Raw genomic sequence first — 17,665 nt, 5'->3', positions numbered from 1 at the left:
AATGTATCCCTTTCTCCCTATAATCCATTCCAATTCACTATGATGAAAATCTTTACAACTGCATCACCACTGCATGTCAGGGACTGTCAGTATTCTATTTACACCAGTAGTAACAGGTTATTCATTTCTAGTTAGCCAGTGAGTGAGCCAACACCAAAATCTTTCTTAGAATCTATTTCCTTGGCTTGCTCCTGATATTCATTGTCTTAGGTCAAGTTCATTAGAAGTAGAGTATGAGACAGAGATTTCTATATGCGTGATTTATTGAGGGACTGTTGTTTAGGAAAAACCTTTATTGAGGTGTTAGAAGGAAGATAAGGAAGGGGAAAGAGTTGAAGAGGGATGTGATCTCAGGTAAAACTTCATCTTTGCCTAGCCTAGCCTAGCATGGGTATATAAAAATGTGGGGGCTTGGATCTTAAGTTAATCATAAGGCAATGTTTTCTCCTTAGAGGCAAGAGTGGCAGACTTTGGCGTCCCCATATTGGTCAGGCGTTGGCTCTGGGCCATACCTGGGGAGGAAATGGCAGTGCTGCTTTGTAGCGGAGGTGATTTCTGTTAGTTGAAGAGGGCAGTTTGCTGAAGGGGGAGAGTGCATGTCATCATAGCAGCCAACACACACAGCAGCTGGGGGTAGGATTCATCAGCCTGGTAAAGAGGGTCTGGGAAGAACACTAACAGTGTCTGCCAGAAGGAGAAGGAAAAATTACATGTACTTCTTGGAATAAAGAGACTTAGGGGTTGATTTCAGTGTTTTACCCTTTCATATAGAAACTGGCTGTTTTGGCTAGAGAAGGAGGAATCTGTATATTTCATAGAGTAATTAGTGAGAAAAATTGTTGAAAAGAAAATGATCTAAATACATTTTTACATATAACTTTGGTAAAGAGGATGAATGTAGGAAAAGTCAAATATTGAATGGAATCCATACTGCAAAGATAGCAATAGTTTAAAGTTGGGAAAAATTTCAAATCATATGTATTAAGGCACTAACATTTTTTCCTTTTCACTCACTTTCCCAGAAATTTTTCTTTATACTTGAAGATAAAATTACTAATAGACTGCTCACTGTTTAAATGTAGTTTAACATTTAGAAGAATTTCCAAGATGTGCATCTCTAATTTGTTTTTAGAGCAAGAGAATAAAATACTATCCCATTTTAAGAAAACATTTTAATGAAATGGGTGTGTATTTTTAAAATGTAATATAAACTTAGTATTGATAATAAATTGTCAATCAAATTCTCATTCCCTTACTCTGGGTCCGTAAGTCATTGACAGCTCAGTAATTTCTCCTGGTGCCTGTGCCATTTGGAGTCCTATTACAAGGCTGCTAAGTACACTATCTTGGAGGAAGGATCGTCTTCCAGTGTAGCTCCTTGATGCCTGTTTAGTTCTTCAATTAATGCTAAAGACCAAATACTTTGGTTTTTGTTTGAGGGTGAAGAAACTAAAGGAACCCTCATTCTGATCTTTTTATTTTTTGTAGCCACCTGTTCTTTCTGCATGACTGTGATTTTCTAATTTTATTTTTCACTTGTATTTCCTGTTAACAACTCTAAGGGAGCAGAACTAAGAAAGTAGACTTGGGGTTTAGTAGGTAAGTCATGTATTTTTAATATGAATGATTGAAATATATTAGGTCTGCTCTGTTGCACATGATCTTCTTATCTGGAAATATATTTAGAATCCTGTATTTTTCCTTATCCAGTATCTATTATTGGATAAGATAGCTAATTCTCGAGTATAAAGTAGTTTAATTATATAATTTTCTGTATTAAATCTATGATAACTTTGGGTGGGGCAAGCCTCTTATGGTAACTTTTAGATAATGTTAAAGAATTTTAAATTCTCAAGATACTTTATAGTTTATAGTTTTACATTACAAATTGTTTTCTGTCACACAGGATGTGAAGTTTTACATTCAGGCATGAAGGAAAAAATGCTTAGAGAACATTCTTTTAATATTCCTTTTAAGTTTCCTTCTTTATGAATTAATATAATAGATCAAAAGGGAAATAAAAAGTACAGAGTCATAGTCAAATAGTTACATATCAGTTTTCTTATTGATATTTTTAGAACCAAGGAATTGTTAAAATGGCTGTGGATTTTCTGTTGGCCTATTTTTAATAAAGATTATGGGCTATTATTATGTTTTGCTAGTTATCTATAAAGTTGTCCTATAATTTTGGTTGTTTAAAAATATTTGTAATGTTCATAAGATATGAAAAAATCTGATAATGTTATGGGGAGGATTCCTTGAAATGAGTGGAATAAAGAACATAAAAAGAATGTAAATGAAAAGGTTGTATTCTACATAGGTAGAACAATAATCTTTCAAATGTGTGACTAACAGTCGTGTATATTTTTTTCTTTTTATTCATTCCGAGAGAATAGTTTGACTTCAGTATTCTTGCAATTGCTAGCTATTGCAGGCCACTGTATAGTATATATGTGTGTGCCTGTGTGTATATGATGTACATGTACACACACACATACATGTGCACCCCAAAATCTGAAGATTAAAAATATGACAGTTTGTCTTGGAGTTCCCACTGTGGCTCAGCAGGTTATGCACCCAGCTAGTATCCATGACGATATGGGTTTGATCCCTGGCCTCGCTCAGTGGGTTAAGGATCCAGCATTGCCATGAGCTGTGGTATAGTTTGCAGACACAGCTTGGATCTGGCATTGCTGTGGCTGTAGTGAAGGCCGGCAGCTGTAGCTCTGATTGGACCCCTAGCCTGGAAACTTAAATATGCCGTGGCTGTGGCCTTAAAAAAAAGCAAAAAAAAAGACATAAAATTAATAAAGCCTAAGAAATTTTTACAGCAGTGTCAAAAATAGGACTTATATATGTTAGGATTTCCTTTTCTGTTTATATTATTGATTACACTGTAAGGATAAATAAAACATGAAAATGTAATTGCACTTTTAGGAAAATCATTAATTATTTTTTGATTTAGCACTGCTATGAGTCATGAAAAGATCAGAGACATCTGAATTGTAGTTCCTTATTTTCTCCCGTGTAGATGCCGCAAGTGATAGGCAGGCAGATGGATATTTAGAGCGCCTTCCACTGGAGTTTCTATATCCGTTCCCCCTACACTAAGATATGATAGATACCAATAACTTTTTTCCCCAAAAAGCATTACATTAGAGAGTGAAGAGGTGACTTGGATGGTGAGGTTGTGGTTGCAACTTCCAACAAGACCAGATCCTGTTTTTTCCGTGTGACATAGCAACTGATTTGCATGAGGGGAATCAGCACTAATAGAACAGAATCAGTAGTAATATCATAGCAAAAGACCCATGCAGGGAATTGGGCACTAATTTTAGCAGTTTATTTATCAATGAATTAAGTACATAAATTTTTTTTTCTTTTTTTACATTCTGAAGGACAGTCATTAACAATAGTAATGTTTAAATTTTGTTGTTTACAAAGCATTTTTAGGTACACGTTTTTATTTACTAACATGGCTGATAGTAACACAAAACTGTATTTTATCTGTGACTTTTGCATTGGAAGGGCTTTCCAAAACATCTTTTATTCAGATATTGTCATGTCTATTTCATGATAATTTTAACTTTCGTAACTGAGTAATTTGTTAGGATCAAATTCATCTGGCAGTTTGAAAAGGGATAAAAAGAGGGCACAGGAAAAGGAGAAAGTGGAAGATCTTTAACAGTTCTCAGGATAAGTCTAAAAACATTTTTAAATATCCAAAACACTGATTCTACCTATGATAAATACAGCATATATCTAATTCTACCTACAATAAACATGAATTAAATATTTCCATTAATAGTTTGTTTGATTTACAGCCTTGACTGAATTCTAAGCGAAGAGAACCTGGTTTTACTAGTGCAGCCTCTCTTGCTTCTCCCTTTTTCCTTCCTGGCACATGAAAGAAATGCCTGAGCTGCAGTATCCAAAGTCCAGGATTGTAGAGCAATATATTACAGAGTCTTTTGCTTTCAGCATCATTTAGTGCTGCACCCGCCCTGGACTGACTTCTTGTTGTGCTAGACAAATTAGTACTTCTCCTGTTAAAAATCCTGTTTGATGGATTTTATGGGACTTTCAGCCAAATGAAATCTTAACTGATTATTAGATTAGCTTTTAGAGATGAGCTTCAAAAGTGTTTGTACATTATTGCTAAAACAGGCCTGAGATAATTAACACAGTCCAAGCCTGTGTAGATGCTGCAAGTCCATATTTTCAGAAAACATTGAGATGCAGTGAATGCTGTTTTATTAACATTTTAAATCACAGTCATGTCTAGTTCAATACTTTGTGGCAATAATAAATTAAGTATGAAGGAATACAAATTGAAACAATGTATAAATTGGGTATTGCTTATAATTTTAATACATTCTGATATTAATTTTTAACATTAAGAATATATTTGCTTTTATAATTTTTTATTCGGATTAGACTCTAATGTTTTGAATGAAATTATTTTATGCACTAAAAAATTAATGTTAAGAAAGTAACTTTATAGGTTTGTCCATTAAATTACTAAACTATCCCTACTTTAAGCTAGACATTTTATTTTATTTTACTGCTATTATCAGTAGAATTCCAACTGAAAATTTTCAATGTTTGTTGATAGTCTGTATTAAGAAAAAAAAGATCCTGGAGTTACTGTCGTGGCACAGTGGAAATGAATCTGATTAGGAACCATGAGGTTGCAGGTTCGATCCCTGGCCTTGCTCAGTGGGTTAAGGATCTGGCATTGCCATGAGCTGTGGTGTAGGTCACAGATGCAGCTCGGATCCCTTGTTGCTGTGGTTGTGGCATAGGCCGGCAGCTGCAGCTCTGATTAGACCTAGCCTGGGAACCTTCATATGCCATGGGTGGGACCCTAAAAAGCAAAAGAAAAAAAAAGAAAAAAAGAAAGAAAAAGAAGACCCTGTTGGATGATTAAGAATCTGTTACCATTATAAAACCTACCAATTTTTAGTATTTCATTTAGCTTTCAAGGAATCTAGCCAATGTATAAAAATTAACAAGGAAAATCTCTGGAGTTCCCGTCGTGGCGCAGTGGTTAACGAATCCGACTAGGAACCATGAGGTTGCGAGTTCGGTCCCTGCCCTTGCTCAGTGGGTTAAGGATCCGGCGTTGCCGTGAGCTGTGGTGTAGGTTGCAGACACGGCTCGGATCCCGCGTTGCTGTGGCCCTGGCATAGGCTGGCAGCTCCAGCTCCGATTAGACCCCTAGCCCGGGAAACTCCATATGCCGCAGGAGCGGCCCAAGAAATGGCAAAAAAAAAAAAAAAAAAAGAAGGAAAATATCTGAGCATTTATTAGGAGGGGTTAAATCTAATCTCTTTTTGAAGAATCAAAAAGTTGTATATTGTGTTTAGTTATTAGTTCTGTCAAAATCCTTTTGTTATTGATTAACATTATGAAATAAGTAATATTTGTACATTATTTATATATGTGTATACTCTTATACAAACTGTAAGTGAACAACTTAAAATTCTGGAAGAGTGTGTTAAAAAAACCCAAGTAGTATAATGACTCTTTTATATTTGTATAGTTATGTTTTATTTCCAGAAGTCCAAAACATCTAAGACCCTATTAATTTTAACATAGCCGGGAGAATATTAGTTTGGAAAAATGCCAACACCCTACACTTAGTAGGAAGTGCAGAAACCCTTGAACAAATAAAAATCGCTGCTAATATTATTTTTACCAATTATTACTTAATGTAAATTAACTTTCTTTAGTTTGTTATATAGTTATAAAATTTGATATTCATTTTGATGGTGGTCATTAGATCCCATGTACCTTCATTCAATCATAAAGAAAAATCTTCCCTAAATTTTAAATATTAAAATAAAAAAGTGAACTTTCCAATTTGTTTTAATGTTGATATACAGAAAAGCATTGGATTTTCATGTAACATTAGTGGAATTAAATTAGCATAGAGATTAGCTGGGCTAACTTAACTCAGAACCTAATTATCAAAAGTTATCATGGTGTATTTCTCCTAGATGGGTAGCAAAAATTCTATAACAATGTATATAGTATTATAGGATCATAATTTACATCAATGGGTTATACAGTATTATGGGATTATAGTAAGTTAGACCTAGAAGGGATCTTTATTTTCTATAGAGAAGGGAAAATAGAGGCCCTCTAGAAGGGTATTTTTGCCATTTATACATGTATATAAATGGATCCGATCTGAGTGGTTCTTTGTAACATATAGTTGAACTAGATAATTGTGGCTTGAAGAAATTTTCAATATTGAATAAGCTCAAGTAAATATTACAGATTCTACAAAGCTATCAGCTTGTAATAACATAAGATACTAAAGTGGATCTTTTCCAGTTGCTTTGGGATTAGAGATTGAACCTAATATATGAACAAAAAAAAAGCATCAAATACCCCATCTTTAAACAAAGGTCTTGCCAAAAATTGGGATCCAACACTTTTGCTCAGGGTTTTCCAATATGGATAAATTGGCAGGTACCTTTGGCCATCACCCCCAGGGAAACCTTCACTTTCCATAACGAGAAAGAGAACTGGGAAAGGAAGGAGGAAGAACACAAATGAAACAATGAATCTGGAGCCTTGTAGGAATTGCTTTGGCCTTCTCTTCCCCTTTCCACTGCTTCCATACTATCCCTCTCCACCAAAAACCAAGTGAAGGGAATTTCTGTGTTGCTTGTAGCCTTTAGAGGTTCTAATCAGGAAGGGGACGATAGCGTTCTATTCTCTGGTTCGCTAACTGCTTAGGTAGTCAAGTCATTGATCTATCTAACCTTGTGCCTATTTCAACAGAGGAAAAAGTAAATGGGAAGAGAGTGGGAGCAGGGATGTGTGGTCAGAAGAGTGACCTGTATTTCCATGTGTTGGGTAGAAAGGAATGTGTATTATTCATGATTGTCAAGGTTATTAGCAAATACCAGCAACTCTAAAATCTCAGTGCTTAACATATAAATTATTTACTTCTTGCTCTCTCATATGTGATACAGTGTGGTACTGTGGGTACAGGTAATTCTCCAGAGGAATTTCCTCCCATCTGGTTCAGCCATACCAACTCTGTCATCTTGCATCTACACTATTTAGTATCTTCGGACAGAGGGAGAGACTGCAGAACTAGGGATGGATGGTTTTGTTTTGTTTTTACCACTTTAGCCTGCCCAGAGTTCATTGGACAGGATTAATCCCTTAGCCTATCTCATTGGGGAAGAGGAATGAGAAGTACAGTCTCCTGCATGTTCAGACATCACAGGACTCCAGCAATATCACAGGACTCCACCGCAATGAATTTCCTGTAGCTAAAATCAACATCATTGAAGGTGGCTATACTGAAGCTATTCTAGATGTCATTATGCGATGTGAAAAAGGTAGATTCAACAGAACATAGTTGAAGGCACCGACTGGAGAAAAATAAACTTCATATTTATTCCCTACCATGCTGAGACAGCTCACTAAAGTGCACACATAAAGCAAGGGAGTGTCTTAAAGAGTATAGGTTCTGGAGTAAAACAAACTGGGCTCAGAACCAGGCTCTGTTACTCCCTAATTGTTTTCTTTTATATAATCTAAGTTTCACTTTCCTTATTTGCCCAAAAGTTATTATGATAGAACTTTCTTCATAGAGTTGTTGGAAGTAAAGGAGACGGTATGGTACATTGCTATGTGTAGTATTTAGCAGATATATATTCAGTAAGTGTTGATGGCCATCATTGTTGTTAGACCTTTGGGGATCTAAGGAAAGGGCTGGCTAGGAGATAAACTAGGTGTAGAGTAAAAGATGTGAGAAAATATGTTTGACAACTTTTTAAAAAGTTGTCATTTCTTTTAGGTTCAAGTAAAGGATAGAAAATTTGCTTTTTATACCATATGACCTCTGAATTCCCAGTAAGCAGAAACATCCTGAAATAATGCCTTTCACCATTGAATATTTACTGTGTGGAAGACATTTATGTTAAACACTAAATATATATTATGTCGTTTAATTTTTATTACAGTTCTTATTCCTATCAATAGATCAAGAAACTACTAAGCACAGAGCTAGGTTTAAAACTGAATCTGCCTATTATTTTGTTAAAGTGTGATCAGATTGTCATTCTTTATAAGCAGTTATGAATATAGTACATATGGAATAAGACATTAAAAATCTAATGTAACATATAACATCCTATGCATCATCATTATAAATTAGGCATATAGGCTAAACATTTAACTGCAAGTGCTTATTTTTTAGTTTTTCTTTTTTATTTGTTAGTTTCTCCATCTAATCAGTTGACTTTAAGATTGACAATTTCCCTGATACCATGTACCTTTCTTGTATAAGGAGTGTTCACCTACAGCATAGTGTGTAAGGCAGAAGCCTTGGAGCCCAAAGAGCTAGTGTTGTCCACTAACCAAAGACAACCAGGAATACATCTCTAGTCAAACAAATTTGGGTCTTATTACTTGCTGTAGCAAGGAGGCCACATACTTTGTGAAATTGTGGGGTATTTTTAGCCAGAAGGGGTTAAGGGAAGCTTGTTATAGGAGTTGGACTTGTTTTAGGTAGTTTGGGAGAGGATTCAAAGAAGTGGGGATCTGTTGAACTAGATGCTTGTTAGAAGGCATGGCCAGTTTGAGTATCTTTTTTTTAAAGTTTTTTTTTATTGTAGTTGACTTATAATGTTCTGTCAGTTTCTGCTATACAGCACCTTGACCCAATTATACATATATATTCTTAATTTTTATCTAGGAGGCAGGAGGAACAGAACAGTGGTAGCACTGCAGCTGCTAGGAGAGGGGAATGTTTGCTTACTTTGATTGCACAGTGTCTTTGCTTTTATCTCTGTTCAGACCTGTTTGTGGTCTTGTTTTTGCCTAGTTGCTTAAGAGTTGCAGAAAGCTCTTATCAGATGGTGACACTCTGTGTCTACCAGGGGCATACACGAGCCTAACCAGGGAGTTCCCGTTGTGGCTCAGTATGTTACAAACCCGACTAGTATCCATGAGGATGCAGGTTCATTCTCTGGCCTTGCTCAGTGGGTTAAGGATCCAGTGTTGCCATGAACTGTGGTTTAGATCTGGCATTGCTGTGGCTGTGGTGTAGGCTGGCAGCTGCAGCTCCTATTGAACCCCTAGCCTGGGAACTTCCATATGATTCAGGTGCAGCCCCAAAAAGCCAAAAAGCCAAAAAAAAAAAGCCCAACTAAAAGCTATAAGGCCAGCTGCAAGCTGATGGCTACAGGGCAGCTTTTTCTCTTACTAGTTTTAAATTCTTCTACCATTTCCCGGACATGTGGTTTTAGGCAAGGTCAATCATTCTGTGATTGGTTTACACAGAAAAATGAGGATAGGATAATTTTGAAAGATGAATGTAAGTAGACACATCTAAAATGTCTAGAGCATTATCTGGTACACAGTCAGCACTCAGTTTCACTCAACAGCCACCACTACCCACAATAATGATAAAATCAATAATTTAAAATATTCTTCATTACATGGTATTCAAGCACTCACACATACTATAAAAATATAATTTACCAAGTAGACAACAATGCTCATGTTTTCTAGTCAGTATATCTTCTCTTTTGTTCAGTGATGGAGGAACCCTGCCAGATTCTTACTGTGCAATGAATGCCATTTATGAAATACACTTATTCATATTGGATGATATTTTTTCCTACAAGCTTTCTTCTTTTCCTCTGTTCTAAATCTTATTTATTTAGTCCATCAAGAAATAAAATTCATATTCAGACTTTGTATCTCTCTTTTTTCGTACTTCTTGTATCAAATCTATCAAAAAGTTTCACTGATTTAACCTTCTTATGCTTGGTTTTGTTCCCTTCCACAGCCTTAGTTAAGGACTTCATAATTTCTTACTAGAGTCACTGGAATAATCCAGTTGATTTTCCTGTGAGTAGGCTTGGTCCTGCGCCTTGGTTTAACTAGATTATTGCTTGAGTTAACTTGCTAATACAAAACATCTGATGACCTCCCCTTTACTACAGGATGAAAGCTCTAAAACGCTGAGCACGGTATGTGAGCCTTCTAAATCTTCATCAATTTTCATCAATGGCCTCTTATGCCACTATTGAGTTTGATCCAGATTTTCTAATTAACTATTTTCTATATTTTATTTTTTGTGCCATTTCAAATTATTTGTGCAAAGAATTATGGTACAAATAACTCCAATAAATAAAACAATGTAAAGGGATTTTGCATAATATAAAAACCTAGAATAATGAAAAAATGAGAATGGTTCTTTATTGTGGATATGTCAATGCCATCTCATGGTAACTACTTTCGGTTTTCTCTGAGGAGAACTTTAAATGCATGTTGACACCCTCTTTCCCTGTCTACTGTCATTACTCTGACCATTGGATCTTTGGAAGTAATACTAAGATTTTTTTAAAAAGCTCCAACATGTTCAGATATTATAAATATACTTCAACTCTGTCACAATATGCAACTCAAACAAAAGAGTGTGTAGAATGTCATCTTCAAAGAATTGTAGAGATTTTCAGGTATCATTAAATTAAAACCCAAGGAGTTCGTTTCCCTAATTTTAGTTCTTTTGAAAAATAAAATTAACTCTGTAGTTATCATTGAGAAAGAATTCTTTTATTCTCTCTTCTTTTCCTTTCTCAGAAGAGTGACTGAACTCCTGCTAAATGTCAGGCTTTAATAGGTATTCTTTGCATTAATAAAGTCTCAGATGAATAGTGATTGCTCTTTGACTCATCACTATACTTTTTTTTTAGTTTCTTGTTTAGCTGAGCATTGGGGTATAACCAGTGGTGTGCTGGTAGAGATTTGACACCTCTCCAAAGGAAAACAGAAAACAATCCTGTTTCTAGCATTTGCCAGTTTTCCTGATATAAATATTGTCAATATGACTGATTTTTAAGATGCCAGTGTGACATCACTGAACGCAGAGTTGGGAGGAGATATTTACAATAGACTCTTGGCTCCAGTGTACCACTGGCTAAGGAAATAAGACCTGCACTATACTATTCTGCCTCTTTCATTTGAAATCACTCTCCCCTGGGCTTATATTCATTATATAAACCACCATGTGTTTTCTCTTCCTAGACCTTTTCACCTATGGTAGCACCTTATTTACTTGTTTATTTTCTAATGAAATACCCAGGTTGCTAAAGACCCCAGATGCCTTAGACTTCTTCCTAGAGAAAAACCTCTCTCTGGACTCAGTGACCATAGTGTTTAGCAGTATGTAACATAAATCTCATGACTATGGTGCTTAGATAAAGAAGGAGTTTATGTTTCTTTCATATAAAAACAAGTCTGGAGATAGACTTATTGAAGGAATCGAGACCTACTCTCCTTTTTTCTTTTTTAATTATTGCCCTGCAATCCACAACATGTGGTTGTCAAACTTATGGTTAAAAGAGGGCTACTGAGTTATAGGGAGTAGGACCATGTTCCAGCCCAAAAGGAAGAAGGGCAAAGTATGAAAGGTGTGTGCCAGATGAGTCTATCTCCTACTTAGGGAATAAATAGCTTGTAGAAGCTGTTCTTAATAAACATCTATCTAAATAAACTTCTATCTAAATATTTTTGGCCTGAACTATGTTACATAACCACCCCTAACCATAAAAGGGCCTGGAAAATAATTTTTTAGACTAATCACAGTGTTGACCTGAATAAAATTGATTCTATTTGTATGAAAGAAAAGACACAACCAGACATTGCTACAACCAGAATGTCTGCCACATTCTGTATTGCCTTTTGTCCTGGTTCACCCCTATGAATTCTTTGAAACTGTAATTCCTTACTACTGTCCTATCAACTTAACTGTTTAAGCAAAGTGTATTTTGAACCCTAAATCATGAAGTCCTGTGTTCAGTAAGGCTACTTAACACAATTCTAGACTTAAATGTTCTAGGATTTTGGTTTCCTTCTACGTGGAGAATGCTGCACATAGCATAATATAACAAATAATATTCCTGGCTTCCCTCCACTCCCTGTTTTACTATGTCTTTGGAGATAAGGAAATGAGCATAAGCAGCACTTTCTTTTTCCTTCCTCCTTCTTTTGGGAACAAGCTGCTCAGACCATGTGTCCTCTTCTGATCCTGCCTTAAGCTTTACAGGAACAGGTTATAATATAGTGTTAGGGTCATCTGAGCATGAATAAGTGTGATCATATGATCCTGAGGCTTTGGTGTTAGGACTTTTACATAGATATAGATCAACCTTCCAATATCAGTTTTATTAGTAATGGAAGTAATATTTCATTTGCTATCTGCTACCTCTTAAGTATTTCTGAATTAGCTCAGAAGTTGGGTGGGGTAGTTTAATGTGACTTAAAAAATAGCTTGTTGCTGTTGCTTGAGGCATGTTGAACATGATTTGTTTTTATTGCTTTCTAGTCTTAAATAGAATCAGTCTACTATCATAGTTAGCATACGAAATTTAATATTAAATAGCCAACCTTGCGATTTTTGATCCCAGAAAAGATTTTTATCTCATTAAATGATTGTTTTTAATGTAAAACTACTTTACGGAGGTAGTACCTGAGTACAGGATACATAAGGGTCCCAGTGTGCTTGACTTTCACACAGGAGAAACTACTTCCCATAGAAACGGAGTTCATAGACATCATGGCAGCTGATGAGAAAGTATTACACAGACTGTAGAGTCTTTATCACAGTTTTCCAGACAAGATTTCAGCAGCAAGTAACAGAACACTCAGCTGAGATTGGCCTAACAAATAAAGGGAACTTATTGATTTACATGAATCAAGATTATAGAGGGACATGTTGCATTAGGTGAGGATTGGTCCTGACTCTCATATAATGTGATTCAGGATATGATTCTTTCTTTTCTTTTCTTTTTTTTTTCTTTTGTTGTTGTTGTTGTTGTTGCTATTTCTTGGGCCGCTCCCGCGGCATATGGAGGTTCCCAGGCTAGGGGTCCAATCGGAGCTGTAGCCACTGGCCTAAGCCAGAGCCACAGCAACGCGGGATCCGAGCCGCGTCTGCAACCTACACCACAGCTCAGGGCAACGCCGGATCGTTAACCCACTGAGCAAGGGCAGGGACCGAACCCGCAACCTCATGGTTCCTAGTCGGATTCGTTAACCACTGCGCCACGACGGGAACTCCTACGTTAGTTCTTTATTTGTACTTTTAATTGTCTCTAAGTGGATATTAACTCCATCGGGGGAAGACTATCCCAAATCATTACCCAAAACTGACTTCAGTAGCTCTGAGAGTTACATGAATTTTCAATCATAAAATAAAAAATCTGTCAGTGCTGGTGGACAGATGTCCCTAAGAGTCATTGTGATTGGACCAGCCTAGGTCATTGTGCTGGTCATTATGAACAGAGATGATACAGGCAGGGATAGTACTCTGCTAATCATGGCTCATCCTTAGGACAGGTGAGTCTAGATCAGACCATCTACAAAGCTGGGAATGGGGAAGACATTGCCTCCTTTCGAAGAAAGAAGAGAAATAGATGACAGATTCCAGTGACAGATGTTCACAGAATAATTTCCTATTTCCTTCATTCGGAAGAGCTTAGGTGACTTAAAAATTCACCTATTTTCAGTCTGTTACCTAATGCCTTCTTCGAGACTAGGCATAAATTAAAGGTTAAGTAAGTACATTTCACTGTGTGGTATTATTTTTGTCAGTTCCTTTAGAAATTGCTAAAGAAACTTTCCCATAAAAGTGATAAAATTAGAGATTTGGCTAAAGGATTTTTTTTGGCCACACCTATGGCATATCAGGCCAGGAATTGAACCCAAGTCATAGCAGTAACCCTAGCCACAGCAGTGACAATGCTGAATCCTTAACCACTAGGGAATTCCTATCTGAGGGAATTTATTTTACAAAACATGCCTGCATTCAAAGAAAGTCCTAATCCAGTCCTCATAAATTCAGACATGTCTCTTAGTTGATAGCCTTATTTTAATGTGGTGCTTAAAAGAGAACATTATGTTTTAAATGTTGTCAAACCACAGAAAAATACTTCTTGAAATTTAACAGTTTTCTTTGACAAAGCTCAGCCTCACCAGTGGCTTCCATTTCATTGTCTCATCTTCTCTGGGGCCTACCTCCAGCAAACAGCACACTTTATTATTTTTTTTTCTGGCTTTAATATATCTCTCACCAAGAGAATTTGTAGAGGAGTGTTGGGGCACAAGCTGATAAGAGGCTAATGGAGCTTTTTCGAAGGGAGAATTACTTCAAGGAAAGAACAGAATTTTTAAAAAGATGATATTTTATGGAAGTTTGCTCTTTTGGGTACAATACTATCTTCATCATCTCCTCAGCAAAACTTTTTTAAGATTTTCCATAATGTTTTTTTCTCTCTCTCCCTCTTTTTCTTTTCTTTTTCTTTTTAGGGCTGCACCCCGTGGCTTGTGGAAGTTCCCGGGCTAGGGGTCGAAGCAAAGCTGCAGCTGCCAGCCTAAGCCACAGACAGCCACAGCAACGCCAGATCCAAGCCGGGTCTGTGACCTACACCACAGCTCACAGCAATGCCAGATCCTTAACCCACTGAGTGAGGCCAAGGATCGAACCCGTATTCCCATGGATACTAGTCGGGTTCATTACTGCTGAGTCATGATGGGAACTCCATCCATCATGTTTCAATGTTAAAACCATGTAGCTATATGAATTTTAGGTAGACTCTCTGTGATAAGGAATAGAGTGAAAACAGTGGTGCCTGAAGATAAAATTATATATTACTTTCAACCACTTTTGAAGACAGTCTGCTGAAGACTCCATGTGATAGTCTTTTTCTGATCTTAAAGAATTAAGGTATCAACAGTATCTCCTTTCCAGAGAATATACTGCATATGTAAACAGTGGGGGTGACTGAAGCATAATTTGGAGCAATGCAATATTTGGTATAGATAACTAAGTAACATCAACATATTGTGCTGGCATGCAGATGTTAGGTGATGTTTTCTCTGTGTGAGAAAGAATATTCTGTTAACTGAAATAGAAATCTGGTTTGTTTAATTAATTTAACTGCTTCAGATCTGAATGTTCAGATCATCTAGAAATATTTTGTGTCAGTTCCTTCAGCTTTGTGTCAAGATATATAACATGCTATGTGGGTATTGATTGGTATGTAAGAATACAGGAATTATACAGGAAACTTCTGTTGCCACAAATACTGATATAATGAAGGTCTCACATTTAAGTACAATATATTTTGTTTATTTGTTTTTATTTTGTCATGGCAGCTGCTCCAAACCATACTGTATTGATTTGGTTATCAGGAATTCTCTTCCAGGAAAAATCTTGTTTAGAAAGTGCTTTCTTTATAGATGTTACATTCTAGAATAATTTAATTGATATTTTCTTGAAGATTAGTGGCAGGCTAATCAACAGAAGTAGCTCTATTTTCAACTATTCTTTCTGTTCTCCTATCAAAGGATAGCTTTTCTTTGACTCCTCACCTCTCCCTATGTCAGCAATGCAGTTTTCTCCACATCTCTGAAAAAGTCACTTAAATCAATAAATAAATCTTAAAAATCAACAAAATTGCACAAGAAAAGATTTAGTAACTAGGAGAGTGAAGAGGTCAGTATGCTCAAAACGCATGCATTGACAGCACGTTTTTTTGCTTGTTCACTAGAGAGTAGCATTTTGAGTGATTTGTCAGTTTATTTTTCAAAGTAAAGTACAAAAAAACTCCCAAGTGGTGTGAGTTTTGGCTAACCCTGTTAAGTTTAGATTGTAGATAGGTGACATTTATTTTTATCATAGTATAAAAAAATTCCTTGTTTGTGTAGCTTTATTTACTTATTCAATAAATACTTCTCTAGTACCTATTGTATACCAGCTGTTTGGGAATAAAGTGGCCAAAATAGCCTATAAAACTTACACATGAAGAAATAGCAAACATGAGAAATAAAAAAATACACCGTAATTAGAAAATGATAAACATCATGAAAAAGATTAAAAAGTAAAGCAGGTTAAGGGGATTGAGATTGGTAGGGCAGAGGCTGGAGATGGAGATTGAAGTATTAAAAAGGGTGCTCAGGGTAGGCCTCCTTGAGACCATGTTTCATCTTGAGAAAGTGAGATATGAGGGCAGGGTTGAAAAAGGTCTCTACTGACTACAAGACTAAAGATATGTTGGAAGTTCCCCTTGTGGTTCAGTGGTAATGAGCCAACTAGTATCCATGAGGATGAGGGTTCAACCCCTGGCGGTCAGGATTTAGCATTGCCATGAGCTGCGGTGTAGGTTGCAGATATGGCTTGAAACCCATATTGCTGTGACTGTGGTGTAGGCCAGCAACTCCAGCTCAGATTCGACCTCTAGCCTGGGAACTTCCTTATGCTGCAGGTGTAGTCCTAAAAAGCAAAAAAAAAAAAAAAAAGACTAAAGATATCTCTACTGGTATTTGGAGGAATAGCATTCCAGGTAGAGAGAGCTGCCAGAGCAATGGACTTCAAGTGAAAATGTCCAGGGAAGCCAGTTTGGCTGGATCTAAGTGAGCCAGGGGTGAGTAGCTGGGGAGGAGGCCAGAGTAATGGACATTGGGTCCTATTGGCCTTGAAAGCAAAATGAGGAGTACTGAAGGGTTTCAAGCATTTTAATGATGTGATCTGATGTACACTATTGCTGCTGTGTTGAGACTGAGCTGAAAGGGGATAGAGTAGAAACAGGGAGACAGAACCAGTTAGGAAAATTTTCAGTAATTCATATGAGAAATCATGGTGACTTCACCGGGCTTACTAGTGGAGGTGGTAAAAAGTGTTTGGGTTCTGGATATATTCTGAAGGTAGATGCAGCAGAATTTCTTCTGGATTGGATGAGCAGCTGGAAGGAAAGAATTTTCATTAACTGAGATGGAAAATGCTGCTTCACCTTAAAACCACTTGTCCGTACTTTCTGTATTTTAAAACATCATATGATTCTTTTTCTGAGTCAGGAAATAAACACTTAAGATGAAAATTAATTATACACATGATCGATTTGCAGATAAGTGTCATCTCCTCTTATTTTTTTATTTTTTATTACTTATTTATTTTTTTGTCTTTTTGCTATTTCTAGGGCCACTCCCGCATGGCATATGGAGGTTCCCAGGCTAGGGGTCTAATCGGAGCTGTGGCCGCCAGCCTACGCCAGAGCCACAGCAACGCGGGATCCGAGCCGCGTCTGCAACCTACACACCACAGCTCACGGCAACACCGGATCGTTAACCCACTGAGCAAGGGCAGGGACCGAACCCGCAGCCTCATGGTTCCTAGTCGGATTCATTAACCACTGTGCCATGACGGGAACTCCGGCATCTCCTTTTAAAGTTGGTATATATTTCTAGATATGTTTGTTTCATTTTATAGAAAAATATTTCTCTTCTCTAACTAGAGTTGCAGGCGATAATCAAAAGTCTCTTGTCTCTTTGGAGCAAATTTAAAAAAGAGGAGAAAATAGAATAATTATATGAAACCAATAATTGAAGTTCAATAAAGGACTGTAATGTTAAAAGAATATAAAGTATTCAGTGGAGAATAGACTAAATTTCTAGTGGCTTTCTCTCATGATTATGGAAGGTAGTTGCTAGCTAACCTTATTTCCACCCCCCCCCCCTTCTGTTTCTTCTGTCTTGCTCATTGTACTTGTATTGATTTGAATGAATTTTGTTGTTGTTGTTGTATGATTGTTTAAGGCTGCCGTAGACTTAGAGCACATTAAAGAAGAGG

General features: G+C 36.7%; 1 protein-coding gene across 37 annotated transcripts in view; it reads left to right on the top strand.

The window, feature by feature from the left end:
* Window positions 1-17,665, top strand: part of RIMS2 (regulating synaptic membrane exocytosis 2) — a 621,959-nt gene that overhangs the window by 270,324 nt on the left and 333,970 nt on the right. The window contains exon 5 of one of the 37 annotated variants that reach the window (XM_047783455.1): window positions 13,591-13,611. The exons of the other annotated variants lie outside the window; for them this stretch is intronic. Coding sequence (XP_047639411.1) covers window positions 13,591-13,611 — 21 coding nt within the window. The remainder of the gene's footprint in view (window positions 1-13,590; window positions 13,612-17,665) is intronic. 37 annotated transcript variants of the gene reach the window in all.

The sequence above is a fragment of the Phacochoerus africanus genome, chromosome 6 (genome assembly GCF_016906955.1).
Source record: "Phacochoerus africanus isolate WHEZ1 chromosome 6, ROS_Pafr_v1, whole genome shotgun sequence".
Classification (NCBI taxonomy): Eukaryota; Metazoa; Chordata; class Mammalia; order Artiodactyla; family Suidae; genus Phacochoerus; species Phacochoerus africanus.
Note: the sequence above shows the minus strand (reverse complement) of the source record. Positions and strands in the feature narration are given on the sequence as shown.